Genomic DNA, 15,588 nt, shown 5'->3' with positions numbered 1-15,588 from the left:
ATGGAAAGAAAAACAAAGCAAGGACATGTAGCAAAGAACCAATCAGAACAGGGCAGAGAATGCTCACAGTGAAAACTTCAATAAGCAGTTTGATACTATCAGCGGCCTTTGCTCCCTGCTTCAGTTGTGATGGCTTCTGTCCTTGGCTATTTGTTCCTTAGAGTTTCTGGACTTTGTAAGCTGGAGGGTGGGATGTGCCCTATGAGTCCTGGTGCCGCCACAGAAGACATCTTTGCAGCACCATTCTGGTTCTGGAGTTTGTCTACACACTCTAATGATCTAACATGACCCCAATTAGGGTCATAGCTGCATGCGTCATAGTCTTTAATATATGTATTCAAAGAACACCACTGTGAGATATACAGACATCTTTTTTTCTAATTAGGTAACTGAGGTACAGAAAGGCTAAGTCATCTGTCTACATCCACACAGGAACAGAAAACAACCTCAGGAATCGATCCCTTCTGAATAGACTCCCCATTTCCCTACATTTTTTTAAATCTACTTCCTAATAATCGTAAACCTTTCTTCATGTTTTTAAAGCAACAAAAAATATGTATGGTTTCTATTTTAAACATATCTCTAAATAAACTTCTGTTTCATGCATTTTCATTACAATAAATCTTAAATAATGATTATTAGCAAAATATGTAAGACACACATGCAGATAAGACACAGGACAATGTCAGACTCGTGCTTAATGATCAATGTATTTCGTGGATTGTGACAAAACTTGTGTAAATAAAAACATTTTTATTCCTTCACAGACCAATCAATTTACACACATTATCACTTATAAACGAGCAGTTCTACAGCTGCTGGACAAAACTTTACACTGAATTTTCAAAATTCAATCATATGAGTGAAAGGTCCATTTGTATCCAGTTTTAACACCTGTCTGTTACCATATGTACCTGACTTGACAACAGCACCTGCTTCGGCACATTTCATATTAGCAGACAGTTCTTTTTCACACAAAGTTACAAAATGGGAATAAAGCTCCATCCCTTTTTCTTTTTCAATGTTGGAATGGTATTGCATATTGCGTCCCTTCAACCTACCGCCCAGGGTAGCTTGGGGTATTATTAGTAAGTTGCCTGGTAAGTCCAGAATAGAGACATACTTGCCACTTTCGGTTTCACTTAATTTAACATTCAACAGTGTATTAACTGAAAAAGAAAAAAAAAAAAACAGTACAAATTAAAATGTTTACTGTGTCTAAACACCTATTACATCTGTGAAAAGCAATATATGAACAAATACTTCTGTTACGATGGCTATGAGAATTTATTCCAATGAAACATTCAGAAAGGTTCATTACAAGGTCTACATATGAACCTGAATAATCAAATTACATAGCACAGCTGTGAAGAGAATTTCCTAAGGAGGAAGAAAGCTGATTATTAATTAGACATTATATACCAGGTATATTTTGTAACTCCATACAGTTAATATTAACCACAGATCAGTACTCACTATACCAAAGAAACTTTTTATATACAATCAACTCTTTGATATCTGGCAGGCCCAGGACTAGGCGGTTGCCAGAAATTCAAATGTTCTGGATAACAGAGACGGATACTTAGCAACGCCTGACACTAAGAAAAACAAGATTAGATATTAAGAAACAAAAATATATGCAAAGTACTTTATTTACTAACAGGAGTATTGTACCCTGTATACTTATACTGTATATGCTTTATTTACTTGTATTTATTTTCACTATACTATACTTATGGAAAACGTAACTAAAATTTACTTATGGTTACAATGCCTGTTACGTGAGAGTTCTGGATGACAGAAGGCTGGATATTGAAGAATTTACTGTACTAAGAAGAACATGAGAGATATTGGTACTGACTTTACATATTAATATATCTGTGGACTTGATAAATTACTGTGAGGTGGCTAACTTGATGGAACAGTAAGGCTGTGGCCCCACTAGCCCCTCCTTTTGGAGGGGCTATGGTAATGTGGCACTTTGGAATATGCTAATGAGGCGCTACTATGAACATGCAGCGCTTCACTAGCATAATAGTGGCCAAGCGTGCTTTGAAACTGTCAGTTTTGAAACACACACTGCCCGTGTAGCTGGGGGGCCTTTCGTAATGAGCCCCTGATTTCAAAAGCCCCTTCTTTCCATCTCATTTTGGGACACCATAATTTCACACAAATCACAAGCTTTCAGAGAGAAGTCAACAGTATGAGCCACCAATTCCTGTGCCAACTGAAACATATGGCTGGTAAATAGATGATTGGCCATTCTGCACTCTCTCATCCGAAGTGAGGTGAATGTAAGACTCCATTCTGAGAGCAGCATAGCCGTAGGCCTATTACTTGAAACTAATCTTTACAAAGACTGTGGGAGACTGCATATTTTCCCAGTGAACCATAATATATGCAAATGAGCAATCATATTTCCATTCACCTTACACCTCTTTTAACACAGAATGCTTACTACAGAATGTATCATTCCTTCTTTCTTCCCCCCAGCTCTCCCCTTCCCCACACATGGGATACAAGGTGAGGGAAACCCCCATTATCTCTCTTTAACTTCATACAAATTTCTCTGAGGGCTGATGTCTGAACCAGGTACAGGTTGGAGTGTGAACCCCTACACATTTAAATAACTTTAAAATTCATATAAGGTAAATATATTACTAGAAAGATTACATAATTAATAAAATAAACACTAGTAACTTAAATGGTTAATGAAAATGAATTGAATTAAATTTCCCCTCCACAGGTTCAAGTGCAAGCCAGGATAGCAGACACTGAAAGCTGTTGCCATCTGACAGCAGCTTGAACCAAAACAAAAAAGCAGTCCATAGCACTTTAAAGACTAACAAAATAATTTATTAGGTGATGAGCTTTGGTGGGACCGACCCACTTCTTCAGATCATAGCCATACCAGAACAGACTCAATATTTGGAGAGAGAAAATGAGGGTTCCCCTCACCTTGTATCCCATGTGTGGGGCAGGGAAGATAGAAGGAACGATACATTCTGTAGTAAGCATTCTGTGTTAAAAAAGGTGTAAGGTGAATGGAAATATGACTGCTCATTTGCATATATTATGAGTCTCAATATTTGAGTCTGTTCTGGTATGGCTATGATCTGAAGAAGTAGGTCTGTCCCATGAAAGCTCATCACCTAATAAATTATTTTGTTAGTCTTTAAAGTGCTACTGGACTGCTTTTTGGTTTTGATAGTATATAGCCAGCAGGGCTATCTCCCTGTTACTATTCAACTTGACTCAATTTGTGTTCCTCTTCTAATTGTCAGTCAAACCCACCATAACAATGGGAAATAACTGGTACTGTTAGTGGCGTCCCAATGAGGTCAAGGATTTAACACATCATGGAAAATGAGCTGTACTCGAAATTACTGTCAGAGTATGTTAGTGGGCAGCATGAGTAGAGCCCTATGTGGATATAAAATTGGTAGTTTCTAGACACAAAATTTGAATTTGCATCTGCAATAATAAGTCATAAGAATCCACGTCCGCAGATGTGGATGCAGCCATCCATGGATATAAAGCAGATGTCTGTGGGTTTGTGAGGCTCGAAGTAGGGGGAAGCTTGCACTGCTGTTGTCCTAGATTTATCAGTTTTATTATGGAAACTATTTTCATCATCACAACATTTCTTTTGTGTTAGATTGTCTGTTTGAGATCCTGGGTTCTGTGTGGCAGGGCATGAAGTTTCTGTGATCTGGAACTAAGCTGAAATCTTTGTGTGTTTAAAACAATCTAGAAGTTCTTTTCAGCACTTCTGCATCTATGCTTTTGCACAGCTGGGGGTTTTTGCTGGCACTAGCAAACAGCTAAAAGTACTCTGTGACCATACAGTCTTGTCACACTGCTACCACATCACCACTGCCCCAAAATGCTCCTAAGCAAAGGGATAGTTGTAATGCATGGGTAATCCATTTTTACTGCTGAAAAAAAGAGGTAAAGTGAAGAAATGAAGCAGAAAATCACAGGGAAAAAAAAACAGACGCACATGACTGTTAGAGAGAAAACACCATTACCAACTGACCTTACTCCTAAGCATCTCTATCCTACTGTGAACATTAAGACTTATGCTGTCAAAAAGCAAAGACCTGCAGACTCTGCTATACTCACTTTTTATCTTGAAAACTACAGCTCAATTTTAAATGTCCAGTTATGTAACTAATATCCTCGATAAGAAAAGGCAAGGACATAGTTTTACCCAATTCCTTCTGGCTACAGGGTACATCAGTATTTTCAATATCCTGAACAAACAGTCAGGTTCAATTGGAGGTATCACCTGAAAGGTTATTTTCCCCAGATGTTCAATTCCATCTTGTTTCCAAATCATTCTCTTTACATCCATATGATTAATATGTCATACAAGGAACCAAATGCTCATAATTTATTAGGTTTGCTAGCATGTTATTGTGATGGGGTGTTCACCTGCAAAGGTGAAGGTAGCAGGGAAGAGGCTGATGAACTTAACAGGCTCCTTTGAGGAAGTATTAGGCTGGATAGGCAAGCCCTATCAAAAGAAGAAGCTGCAGTGAACAGGTGTATGCTGGGCTAGTATAAAACCAAAGGAGCATGCAGTCACTGCCTTGGAGGGAGGTGTGCATAGAGCAGACTGGCAAGAACCTTAAAGAAGAGAGAGCTCCAGGGAGCAGAGGGTGCTCTACTAGTAACCTTGTGTGGGTCAGAGACAGAAGAGAACATAGGAAGGAACACAGGGAAACAGTAATGGGATCTGGGAGAAAGCATACAGTGGTGGCTGAATAGAGGGTCCCTGTGCTGCAACACAATAGTGGGTGGGCTAGGGTTCCTCTGCACGCCACTGAAAAAGCTGGCATATAGTCTTGAATTAGGACAGCCTGGAAAAGTAGCCTGACAGTCAGTCAGACAGTGAGTCAGACAGTCAGAGGTCACAAAGAGCAAACACAGTGAGCCTCAGAGAGTGAAAAGGACTGGGGTGAGAGCAAATGGTTTAGGAAAGGGTGTCAGATCTGAACAGAAGTTGTTGGTGGCTTGAATCCTGGTTTTATCAAGCAAGGCTTGTGTTAGGACCAGCAAGTAGTTGCTTAAATTTGTCTAATCGGGATGCCTCTCTTTCAGTTAGTCCTGGAGTAGCTGAGATATTGTGGTCAGCTACTCCAGGACTAACTGAAAGAGAGGCATCCCGATTAGACAAATTTAAGCAACTACTTGCTGGTCCTAACACAAACCTTGCTTGATAAAACCAGGATTCAAGCCAACAACTCCAGTGAAATTGAAGAAAACCAGTATCTTCCAAGACCTAATCCTCTGAACAGCCAGGAGGCACCCTCATAGTGAGACCCTCATTAGAGTTAGAACAAAATGAATATACACTGAATTGATCCAATCTTCTAACATGGTCCTCCACTAGCATGTGGTCACAAGATGAGATGCAGACATGTCAAAGACTAAGACAGACAAATGTGGTTCACAGGCAGAGAGTTTGATTCACTATGATGCCACTTGATGGCCTTTTTTCTTCTATAAACAGAGCCACTGCCAAAACAGTCACGGAAAGCAGGAGAGCAAAGCAGACTACAAATGAGTTTCTTCACAAAGGGTACGGTCTGAACAACCAGTTTGTTGTTATGATCCTGACTGGGGAAACATAAGGCAGAACTCTAGTATAAAATTAATAGCTCAGAATAAATTCAGTATGGAGTGAATTTTGCACCTTATAATTTCTCGTTTATAAAGCTTCTATTAAAAAATACATTCTTTTTATTGCTCCTTCTAGTCATACATGGCCTAATTCTGTGGTTTCTCCAGGCATTTAGTTGCTGCACTGTCACACCCATTGCTTTTTGCTTATCCCTTATTGTAAGAATACCAATAATAAAACATACCAATTTTTGGAATGAGCTCCTCAGCAGCTCCTTTAAAGAAACATATGTAGATAACCAGTCCTCTCTGGATCTAGGAAAAATAGCAACAACAAAAAGTGTTGTGTATACATTTAAATATCTGCACAGTGCTTAATATTACAACAATTCAGTATCTGCACATTAACCCAAATTTTATTGGAATTGATAATATAGAAATACACAGGCTAAAATTAAAAGCAGATAAAGGATAGTTTATGTTGGGATCCAAGGGCATGGCATGTGGGCAAACTAAGACCCAACAGACATTTTAATCCAGCCCTCAAGCTCTCATGACAGGAGCATGGTCAGGGGCTTGCCATGCCCCACCTGCTCAGTGCTCCCACAGGGAAGTAGGGCTGGGGGCTTGTCCTGCTCTGACCACCTAGAACCTGCTAGCCCTGGACTTACAATTCAGGTCTTCTGGGCCGGCAGAGAACCGCACTACATAGGCACAATTTCAACGTGATGTTTCTGAGATCAGAATCCCACACCGCTCCTACATGCCAGCCCTCGACCTTTCCCTATCCACAGCAGCATGCACTAATCACCTCCCAGACTCCTACAGCTCCATCCTCAAGAGCCATACCCAGGTGTGGCCCCTCAGGCCAAAAGTTGGCCTACCCCTTGCACAGATCTGAAGAAGTGGGTCTGCCACATGAAACCTCATCACCTAATAAATTATTTTGTTAGTCTTTAAAGTGCTATATGACTACTGGTTTGTTTTGTTAGAATACAGGCTAATATCGCTACCTCCCTGTTACCTTGTATAGAGACAAGTCCACTGCATGGTGAATGGAGGACACCCAGAAGAGGTTATAGAAAAAAAGTGCTATGAACCAACATTATCTAGGAGAAGGAGAAGGCATTTAATTTCATAAGCTCTTCAAGAAGTCTGTCTAGAGCACAGGAAACCCCGGATTTTAGAATTTAGCAGTTAAAGTTAGCCTTGGAATACGAGTTGATTAGGGTGAACTACTGTTACCTGTCCATAGCAGGTTGTGACAAGGCATTCCTATGAAGTGTACAGATATGTGGGCTCACCTAACAAACCACTGAATCTGAAGCTTACTTGTTATAGAAACCTAAAAGCAAACGAAACTGATGGACAGAGATTTCAACCCAGATCTACCACACGGAAGAGGATAATGGATAACAACTTGATACATATTACACGTATTGTGAGCAGGAACATTAGAACTCTATTCATGCCTGAACAGAATGTTCCTGTAGTGCAGAAACTAAGGAAGTTGAAAGCTTCTCTTCCTGGCACAGAGGAGCTATACTGCCTGGGCACAGGGAAGTTAACAGCTGAAAATTACACTTTCCTTTACTCTGGACAGTCAAGTGGATAAATGAATCAAGTGGACAAATGGGCTGGCTACAGCAAGGAACAAGAACACAGTTACTTCAATAAACAGTTGGAAATCCATGTCTGAGCAGATTGTCATCAGGTTTACGATTACTGCTTACAATAAAGTTTACATAACTGATCTGGTGTTATGTATAAAAAGAAGCAGGAAAAGAGGAAGATAATGTAATCAGCACCAGGAAGAAGAGATTCCTTTGATAATGGGAGATAAAGGCAGATAGCAGACATAGTAAGCAAACGAACAGTGCTGGACCACATGGCACTGAGACAGGAAAAAGTAATTGGGAAAGGTTAAAAGCTTGCTATGAAATGCACAATCTGATTATTGGTGGTACTTTGTTTTCTCACAAAGACATACACAAGGTTACATAGGACTCACCAGATGGTCAAACCATCCTATTGTTAGTGAAAAGTATAGACAGTTGTCATATGTCAGATTCTACAGAAGCGTTGAGTGTGGCAGTGATTATGAGTTACTAATTTGTTAAGATTAACAAAGATGGGTGCAACTGGAGTCAAATTTGATCTCGACAAATTAAAGTTTAGAGGGAAGAACAAAAGGTGATGCTTAGTGGACATTTCAAAATATTATTTTGTAATGATGATGAAATCTCACTGCAGATCAGATGGGAAATATACAAGGAAGCAACAGAAAATGCAGCAGAAGAATTGCTGGAAGGCATAAACAAACAAGTAAAAGCTGAACAAGAAACAAAATAAGAAAATTATAGAAAACATGGAACCAAGCCAAGACCAGTAGAAAAGCAGAAGTAAAAGCTTTTTGTAAAGGTGTGAGGCAATCCAAAATTTGACAAGAAAAGATTGCAAAGAAGGGTCTCAATGACTAGAGAAGGCATCAATAAAACAAGGTACGAAAACAAAGTGTAAGTTGTATGGAAATATTATAAGGTCAACGGTGCAAGTAGCAAAATAAGCTACAAGTGAACTGACAAGCTACAAGTGAACTGACAAGTAGTCAAGTCATGCTGGAAGTACAAAAGGAGCATTTTGACCAAGTGCTGAGTGCTGCAGACCATTGAACTGCAAGCATTCTAAATGTTTCAGATGAACAGGGCAGCTTGTACTATCAGAACATAGGCCACTAGTGCCTATGGGGGAAGTGTTGCAGAGAAGGTGCACCCCATTCACCAGTTAAAATTTTCATGAAGGCATTGGGGGGCACTGCACCTCTGGAGTGCTACCATGAATCATGCATGCATCAGAAGACAATATAAAAAGAAGAGGGGAAAAAATAGCAACAGACCTGCTGAAAGTTTTCAGAACAAGCGTTATCACAGAGTTAAAATTACAAGCTATGGAAGCAACAGGAGGTATCAGACAACTAGCTAAATACTACCTATCTTAAAGAAAAGAGTCTATCAATCCAACGAATTACAGAGGCACAAGTTTATTGTCAGTATTGGCAAAAATCATGATGAAAGTAATTATTAAGGGGAAGTGGTAGGCAGGGAAAAAGCCAAAGCTGCAATGCTCAGACACCCATCCTCCAAAAGCTAATGGAAAAAAGTGAGAAAGGGAATTAAAGGGGCTTGCTGTTTTCACTGACTACACAAAAGCATGTGATTCAGTTTGCAGAGAAGCATTATGGAAAGTAACATGATCATATCAAGTGGAAAAGCTCTCTGCAATTAAATTATGTATCAGGACTTCTGCAGTGCTGGAACATTGCTGGAAAATTAAGCAAATGATTTAAGTTAAAATTTGGTGTAGAACAAGAGACCAGTTCTCCTGGAAAACAGAGTAGTAGTGTTTCCATTTTACAGATGAGACACTGAACTACTGAGAGATTGAATTAGTCAGTACTCATAAATGCCTAAGGTCATACAAGAAGTCTGTTGCACAACCAAGAACCAAACCCAAGCTTTCTGAGTTTCAATCTGGTGCCTTAACTACAGGCTGATCCAGCATCAGAACAAAATAAAATGAGAAACGGTCCAGATAGTTCCCATTACATTAACTGCATACTTTTTCTGCAACAGAATTCACTGTAATTCATGTTATTTTATTACACGTACAAGAGGAACTTTATGCTTGCATGTACTCTGTTTAAAGATTTTGTTTTACCTATTTACTTTTTAACGTTATGTTTCTCCATGAATAGGCCTTTCCACTGTAGGAGTCTATTCTATTGCTGAGAAACAATGTGATATTAAAGTGATGACAGAAAAATGTATACATAAATGTAAATGCAATTTATCTTGAAATTCTTTCTCCAGCCTGAGAGTGAGCCTACAAAGTCCAGCTGTTTTTTAAAAAAAAAGAATTAATACCTATAATAGTTTTATACCACTTGGGAACTGTTCTATACCAACAACAACTATAGCATCGGGGCTCCTTTACTTGCACATCTACTAATATAATATATGCCATCATGTGCCAGCAATGCCCCACTGCAATTTACATTGGCCAAACTGGATAGTCCCTCCGTAAAAGAATAAATGGACATAAATCAGACATCAGGAACAGTAATGTACAGAAGCCTGTGGGGGAACACTTCAATCTCCCTGGACACTCAGTGACAGATCGAAGAGTGATAGTTCTGAAACAAAAAAATTTTAAATATCAAACGGAGAGAAATTTCTGAGCTGCAATTTATTTGCAAATTTGACTCTATTAACTATGGATTAAACAGAGACTGGGAGTGGCTCGCAGCTTGCAAAGGCAGTTTCTCTGCTCTGGGTGCTAATAGCTCCCCATTAGACTCTGAGAAAGGCTCACATCACCCTGTCTGATCTGACTTGTTTTTTCCTCTTTTGATAAGACTGTTGATACTGGGCCATTTCCACCTTGCTGAATAGACCTTGTCAGCTCTGGCCCTCCCACTTACTGGGACTCCACTCTTTAAATACCCCTCTGAAACCACCCCCGCACTCATGCATCTGATGAAGCGGGTCTTCACCCACAAAAGCTTATGATCCAACATGTTAGTCTATAAGGTGCCACAAGAATTTTTTGTTCTCGAAGCTACAGACTAACACAGCTACCTCTCTGATACATATCTATATCATATATCATTTATCCATACCATGTGCTATTTTATTTTAAAATAGATAATCAACTCCTTAGTGCAAAGACCTTTTGTTTTTAAATTGCTTGTAAATCACCAAGCACACACAGATTGTGTGTCATATTCGTTTACTAACACCTTGCCTACACCAGGAGGTTATGTCAAAATCTGCTGACTCAGGTTGATTTTCTAAGCAATCAGTTCAGACTACAGCATTTGTTCCATTGACTTTACAGGCTAATAAGGTCGCCTTTTGTAATCTGGCTTTCAAGAGGAGTAACACCAACATTAAAGTTAGGGTAGTGGTCCTTTGGTAGTGTTCTGAAACTGACTTTCTTGGCCTCCTGTAGGTGTCCCACAACATCCCAGCATGAGCACTCTTCTCCAGGTGTTCAGAAAATGGCTGGGAAAGTTTGAATTTCTTTTCCAGTTTGGCCAGCATGGTGAGTGGAGCAGGCAGAACACCTCAGCAGCACATCTGGCCATGAATTCCACGTGGCACAGATGAGCTCCAGCATAGCATGTGTAGGAGACCCAGGACCTCACTACTGTGTGCGTGGATGAGGGAGGGCATGAAGGGACCTACTGGCTTATAGAGTACAACTCCCCATGGAAATTCCTCTACTGGATGTTGCTCTTTCACAGATTTAGATTAAATAGTTTAAAACATGAAATAAAAGATTCATTTCAACAACATAGCATTCTTGGAATCAATCACAGCATACTGTCATTTATGCCTCTTTTCTGAATAGGTAAAGGGACACTGTGAACTTAATCACATTTCCTTCTGAAACTGTTTATTCTTGCTTCTAGAAGTTTCTTAAGATTACTACAATGGAATAATAACAGCAGATATGTCAACTTATTTTTTGACTAGCCAGTTTTCCTGCTTTCCTTGTACTTAAATGCCGATTCTGAAACATGATTCATGCAGGTGGACTTCTGCATTCCTAGATCACCAATGATTTCAATGATGCTCTGAATGAGAACAGGTCAGCTTGCATGCATCAAATTGCTGTGTGAGGGCCTTATTTTCTCTGCTATTTATGTAGTTCCTTTGCAATAGGCAAAGAAACATTTTAAAACCAATTTGAAAGTTATTCTAAAACAACAAAAAAGGGGCCAGAATAGAACATGAAATTACTTTTAGCTCGGTCTGAGCGTCTTTTAAACATGTTCACATTTCTGCCTTTTTTTTGTGAAAGTCCCCACACAAGGGGTCTGCAACCTTGATTCTGGTGCCACATGCAGCTCTTTCAGGACTTCTTTGTGGCTCCTGATGCTAAAACTACAAAGTTTAAAACAAACAGACAAACAAACAAGCCTCCTAATTATTTCTGATATTTCAGTGAACACCTAAACACCCAACAATGAACAGCTCATATCTAAATAGCAAATGAGATGAGATCTGGAAATATTAGATAACTGCCCCTTTAATGTCTGTGTGTGTGGGGGGGTGGGAGTGCTGTTCTTAAAACATGAGTTATAAAAAGTATGGTTTGATGTTATTTATTTAAAAACCATCTTGCACTCACATGCATTGTGGCTTCTGAATTACTGAGTTAAGGAATTTTTAAAAAATGGCTTTTCTTGCTCTTCTGGTTTTCAGCAATCTTTTCTTGTAAAGTACAAATTTATAAAGACCTATACACCTGAATTAATCAGGCAAAAGTGCTCATTGTCAATAACACAACACCATGGGGTCTTTTAGAACTTTCATAATGCTACCTCTCATTCAAACCTACAGCATTTGCACATTTGAAAAAAAATATTATACTCTTAGATTCTTTTATGCCATAGCAGATAAATTCCTACTGAAACTAGTTTTTCAAAAGACATTACTCAAAACCATCTACCCTGTAAAGCTACTATTCTTTTATCTGGAGTAAGTTTAAGAACAAAAAAACGTATCAGACAAAAACCAAACCAAAATATGTATCTTCCATTGTGCTCTTTTAAAGTTCAGAAGCTTTGAAGATTCAGACTTTCAGTGTATGTCTATAAGGATTACTTTCCTTTTATGCATCAAGTAATGGCCACCACTGGAGGCAAAGGACTTAGGTACTGAAGAACCATTTATCTGGTACATAATATCCCATGATTCATTTCCAAAGTCCATATGCATGCATTTTTTTATTATTATTATTATTATTATTATTATTCACAGTAGTTTGAGATAGAAAATAGAGACTCATAATGGGGAAAGACAACAACTCTGACTACAACACATGCTACACTAGCCCAAATCTTCAAAATGGCCATGCAAATGGCCATTTTGAAGACTGCTAATGAGGCACTGAATATACATGCTGCAGCCACAGCTCTTCAAAATTGCCACTTTTTGCTGCCGCGCAGCTCGTCCAGATGAGGGCCCTTTTCGAAAGGACCCCGGGAACTTTGAAATCCCCTTATTTGTATCAAGAGATAAGAATAAGGGGATTTCGAAGCTCCCAGGGTCCTTTCAAAAAGGACCCCTATCTGGACAAGCCGCGTGGCAGCGAAAAGTGGCAATTTCCAAGAGCTGCGGCCGGCAGCATGCTAACGAGAGGCTGAATATGAATTTCAGTGTCTCATTAGTAATCTTCCAAATGACCATTTGCATTTGGGGTTGTGTAGATGGAGCCAATAAGAGTAATTCATCTCTAGTGTACTTTTGCTGAAATTACAGAAACATCAGAGCTGTTATAGGTCACAAGTGGTTACAGCAGGAACTCCCAACTCTATAAACTGGAGTCCCCTTTCTAATGATTAATGGATTTCCCCTTTTCTATATATCCCAGTTGAGATGTCACGGTCACTATTTTTCTGTGCATTCTCTCTATACCTTTTCCAATTTCTTCTCAATGTGGCATAAATATATGATTTTGTGGCAACATTAAAAAAAAAACAAAAGCTTGGGCCAACCGTTTCTGAATTCTATAACCACCACCCCCACACACACACATGCATGCATGAGATACTCTCTCATCACACTGGTGCATTAACAACTGCCATAGAAGAACAGAGAAAAGTAAAACAGACTATTTAAAACATTCAGGCTATGTCTACACTTGCCCTCAATCAGGCTGATGGGAGATCACTAATGACATGCTGTGATGCATATGCAGCACTTCATTAGGCAAATTCTCCCCTGTGGCAACTTCCAAGTGTCAAACTTCAAAGGGCAGCATGCCATATAGCCACGGGCACTTTGAAGTGCCCATGCTACTTCCAAGTGCCTTTACTCCCTAAAGTTTTCAGGAATAAAGGCACTTCAAAGTGCCTGCAGCTACATAGCATGCCACACTTCGACGTTGCCACAGGGGAGAATTAGCCTAATGACATGTTGCATATGCATCGCAGCACTTCATTAGTAATCTCCCATGAGCCTGATGACCATGCCCCCTTCAAAGAAGGGGGCAATAGTAGACATAGCCTCAGACAGTCCTAATTCCATCTATCACCCCCTAATAAGAGATTACTGATACAGGCAAGGTTCCTGCCCATAAGGTCCAATTCTCCACAGCCCTTCACACTCACTCAAACCCAAAGGTGATTAAGAACAGGTGGGGCCCTGGTACAACATGATCTCAAGCTCCTCACCCCATCTATTAAAACATTGCCATTATTTATGCTTTAGAAAATTTGCCCCACATCCACCTACAAAACGTTTTGTTGACAGATAGCATTTCCACCCACAACCTGCTACCTCTCCCAGGTGAGGAAGAGCACCTTTGTTGATAGGTTGTGTCAACAAATAAGCTATGTGGACGCACTGGGGGCTTTCTGTTGACAGACGTGGCTCCCAGGACACTGGGCAGCCCTGTCTGCTGTGTTTCCAGTTGGCTGTTTTCTCAAGAGACTGCCCAGCAGCTCTATCGACAGAGTGAAACACACTTGCAATCCACTTTCATGCATGGCTGCACTCTGTCGACAGCTATTTTGTCAGAAAATCTCTTCTGACAGAAATGCCTGTCAACAAATGCTTCTAGTGTAGCCATAACCCCAGACTGTATAGGTGCAAGCAAACAAAGCAGTACCAAACCACCAGAGAATTAGGTCAAGTCCTAGAGAGAGCCGCACTCGGTCGAAGTGCGGAGAGCAGCCACAAACCCAGAGCAGCATGTTAGTTTGTAACTTCACAATAACAAGCAGACCTGCAGCGCCTTAGAGACTAAAAATTGTACTGGGGCGAGAGCGTCTGCCGGTAAGACCCACGTCTTCAGATGCTTGGAATAAATCCATTTTTGGACTCTGAAGACGTGGGTCTTCCCCACGAAAGCTCATTACCTAATAAATCAATGTGCTAGCACTAGCCCCACGAGTGTGCCCAAAGCTCCCCTGCTCCGCCTCGCCACGTGCCTGGTTCCCCCAGAGCCACGCTGCGCAGCTAAACGCTCACTGCGCCGGGCCGGGCCGGGCCGACCCCAGCAATGGCAGCCTGCTGCGCAGTTACCTCCACCCACTCGGCCTCGGAGCCCGGCTCGGGAGGCTTCACCTGCAGCCGGGCAGACAAACACTGCTGCAGAACAGCCCGTGCACAGGGCGACGCGGAGGAGACGGCCATGGCCCAGCATGCCGGGCGAGCAGCCCAGCCTACGCCACTCCAAGGCAGCGCCACCCCCAGGCTGTCGGCGCCTTCCCTGCAGGAAGGGGCGGGAGCATAGGCAGGGTCCGGGGAAACCCCGCCCCGCCGCTTGAGGGGCAGGGCTGGGGAGGCGGGAGCGGATCCAGTATCAGCCTCGCTCGTTTCTCCGTCGTTGCTCCAGGACACGGGCTTGTGGGAGGTGTCCATTGCAAGAGGAATACATCGCTTCGTTTGTCCGCCTGTAAGCTTCCTTCTCGGCGCGTGCCCAGTGCCTCCCCGGCCCAGGCTCCCCAGCACGGCGCGGCAGAGTTGTCACGACGCGGGACGCAAAAGGCGCCAGCTCTGGGCCTCAATGAATATTGCATTTTTATTGATTCTGCTCTAGTTCAGTTTGGCCGCACACGTGGGGGAGAACTGCGTGACGTCCCTCCCCCCCCCCCCAAACAAACCAAACAAGGGTTTGGAAGGAGCAAGACATTATCTGTGCGCCCCTGACCTTCGGGCGAGATCTTCCTTCAAGAAACAATAATACAGTAATTGCCTGTATTTTCTGGGCCCCCTTTGACCATGGACTCTTTCTTAGCAGGTGCAGGCAGCCCTTCGTCCTTGCTTCCTAGCCTGAGTATTCTGTGCCTGCCCCCCGCATAAGCCATTTTAGGGTTGCTACCCAGAAGGAGGCCCTAAAAATAGCCACTGGTCACTCTGCCACATCAACAGAAAAGATCCGACTGTT

At 41.3% G+C, this 15,588-nt stretch overlaps 1 protein-coding gene across 4 annotated transcripts in view; it reads right to left on the bottom strand.

Moving 5' to 3' along the window:
* The window catches only part of DTD2 (D-aminoacyl-tRNA deacylase 2), a 33,137-nt gene that overhangs the window by 2,080 nt on the left and 15,469 nt on the right, over positions 1-15,588 (bottom strand). Inside the window, exons 1-3 of one of the 4 annotated variants that reach the window (XM_074996880.1) lie at positions 14,724-14,899; positions 5,874-5,943; positions 1,062-1,169 (exon numbers count right to left, since the gene is read on the bottom strand). In XM_074996880.1, the coding sequence (XP_074852981.1) occupies positions 1,062-1,169; positions 5,874-5,943; positions 14,724-14,834 (289 nt within the window). In that variant the 5' untranslated portion in view covers positions 14,835-14,899. Of the gene's footprint in view, positions 1-2; positions 1,170-5,873; positions 5,944-14,723; positions 14,900-15,588 lie in introns of those variants that run through there. The other 3 variants (XM_074996877.1, XM_074996878.1, XM_074996879.1) reach the window with 3 other exon arrangements.

The sequence above is a fragment of the Carettochelys insculpta genome, chromosome 6 (genome assembly GCF_033958435.1).
Source record: "Carettochelys insculpta isolate YL-2023 chromosome 6, ASM3395843v1, whole genome shotgun sequence".
Lineage (NCBI taxonomy): Eukaryota > Metazoa > Chordata > Testudines > Carettochelyidae > Carettochelys > Carettochelys insculpta.
This window is presented reverse-complemented; position numbering and strand designations above follow the sequence as displayed.